Source organism: Mandrillus leucophaeus, unplaced genomic scaffold, assembly GCF_000951045.1.
Source record: "Mandrillus leucophaeus isolate KB7577 unplaced genomic scaffold, Mleu.le_1.0 Scaffold118, whole genome shotgun sequence".
Taxonomy (NCBI): Eukaryota; Metazoa; Chordata; class Mammalia; order Primates; family Cercopithecidae; genus Mandrillus; species Mandrillus leucophaeus.
In genome coordinates, this window is record NW_012100098.1 from 1,474,110 (window position 1) to 1,475,236 (window position 1,127).

The 1,127-nt window shown below is 61.0% G+C and overlaps 1 protein-coding gene across 1 annotated transcript in view; it reads right to left on the reverse strand.

The window, feature by feature from the left end:
- Positions 1 to 320: 320 nt before the first annotated feature.
- Positions 321 to 1,127, reverse strand: part of GRASP (GRP1 (general receptor for phosphoinositides 1)-associated scaffold protein) — a 13,074-nt gene continuing 12,267 nt past the window's right edge. The window contains exon 13 of the mRNA XM_011965098.1: positions 321 to 1,126. Within this exon, the coding sequence (XP_011820488.1) occupies positions 1,010 to 1,126 (117 nt within the window). The 3' untranslated portion in view covers positions 321 to 1,009. The remainder of the gene's footprint in view (position 1,127) is intronic.

Genomic DNA, 1,127 nt, shown 5'->3' on the forward strand with positions numbered 1-1,127 from the left:
GGCTTGTGCCCCTCAAGGGAGACCTCAGAAGCTGGGAAGGCATGCCAAGCACACGTATTTCTACAGGGATGGCTGAGGACTTGAGGCAAGCCTTGGCCACCACCTGCTTGGGTATCTGGGGAGGGAGGCTCAAGCTGTGAAGAAGTGTGGGGCCTCCAGCTCAGGCCCATACATGTAAGTTTAAATCTCCCAGCCTATTTCCCTGGCTTCAGGCTGCAAGAAAACAAGACGTGTGTGCGTTGGGCGGGGGTTGCGATGGTGGAGTCAGAGCTTGCCCCAGCCCAATCCTCCCCCTCAGGCAGTCACCACACTGACACAGATGCAAAAAACCATCCATTTTATACAGTTTGTGGTTCAGAAGCAACAATATGCAGAACGGTGGAACAGTCTGTGCTGTCCCCACCCCACCTGAACTTGCCGGTTCCTGTCCCCCAAGGGGCACAGAACACAGGCCCCCTGCCTGGCAGGACCCGACTTAGTTACAGGCCCCTGGGAGGGGCGAAGCCCTTAGGGGTCGAGGCCAGGAGGGAGGAGGACCAGCACCCGATGCCCCTGGAGGCCCGCTGGGTCATGGAACTGTGTATGGAGGGTGGGGGGTCAGCCCACCACGGGCCATTTCTCCCCAAGGCTAAGGGCGGGGGAGCAAGTAAAGCTGAGGAGAGGGCTTCATGGGACAAGGTCCCCATCCCCTGCTGGGAGGGTGTTCCTGGATACCCCACAAGGCACTACAGATGCAGACTGTAGGCGAGCACCCCCATCTTTGGCCCCCGATTTCCTGGCTCTCCCCCTGCCCCAGCTCCCACTGTGGTTTGGCGGGGGAGAAGAGAAGGGTCTGGGCCCCCCACTCCCTCAGCAGACACCAGCCAGGAATCGACCCGGTGGGCTGAGGCTAGCAAGGACCCTCTCCCGCTGCTCTGGGCTCCTGGGGTCCTCTTGGCTCGGCCTCCCCCTCTTTTAGCGCTGTCTGTTGCGAATAAATAAATAAATACCTCCCTGCCCGCCCCCGCCCCTACAGCTGGCTCTCCTCCTCCTCCAGGGAGCGGTTGAGTCCGGGGATGAACTTGAGCAGCCGCCGGCGGAAGCTGCGGTACTTAGTTTTGCGCAGGCCGGCGCCGCATAGGGCCTGC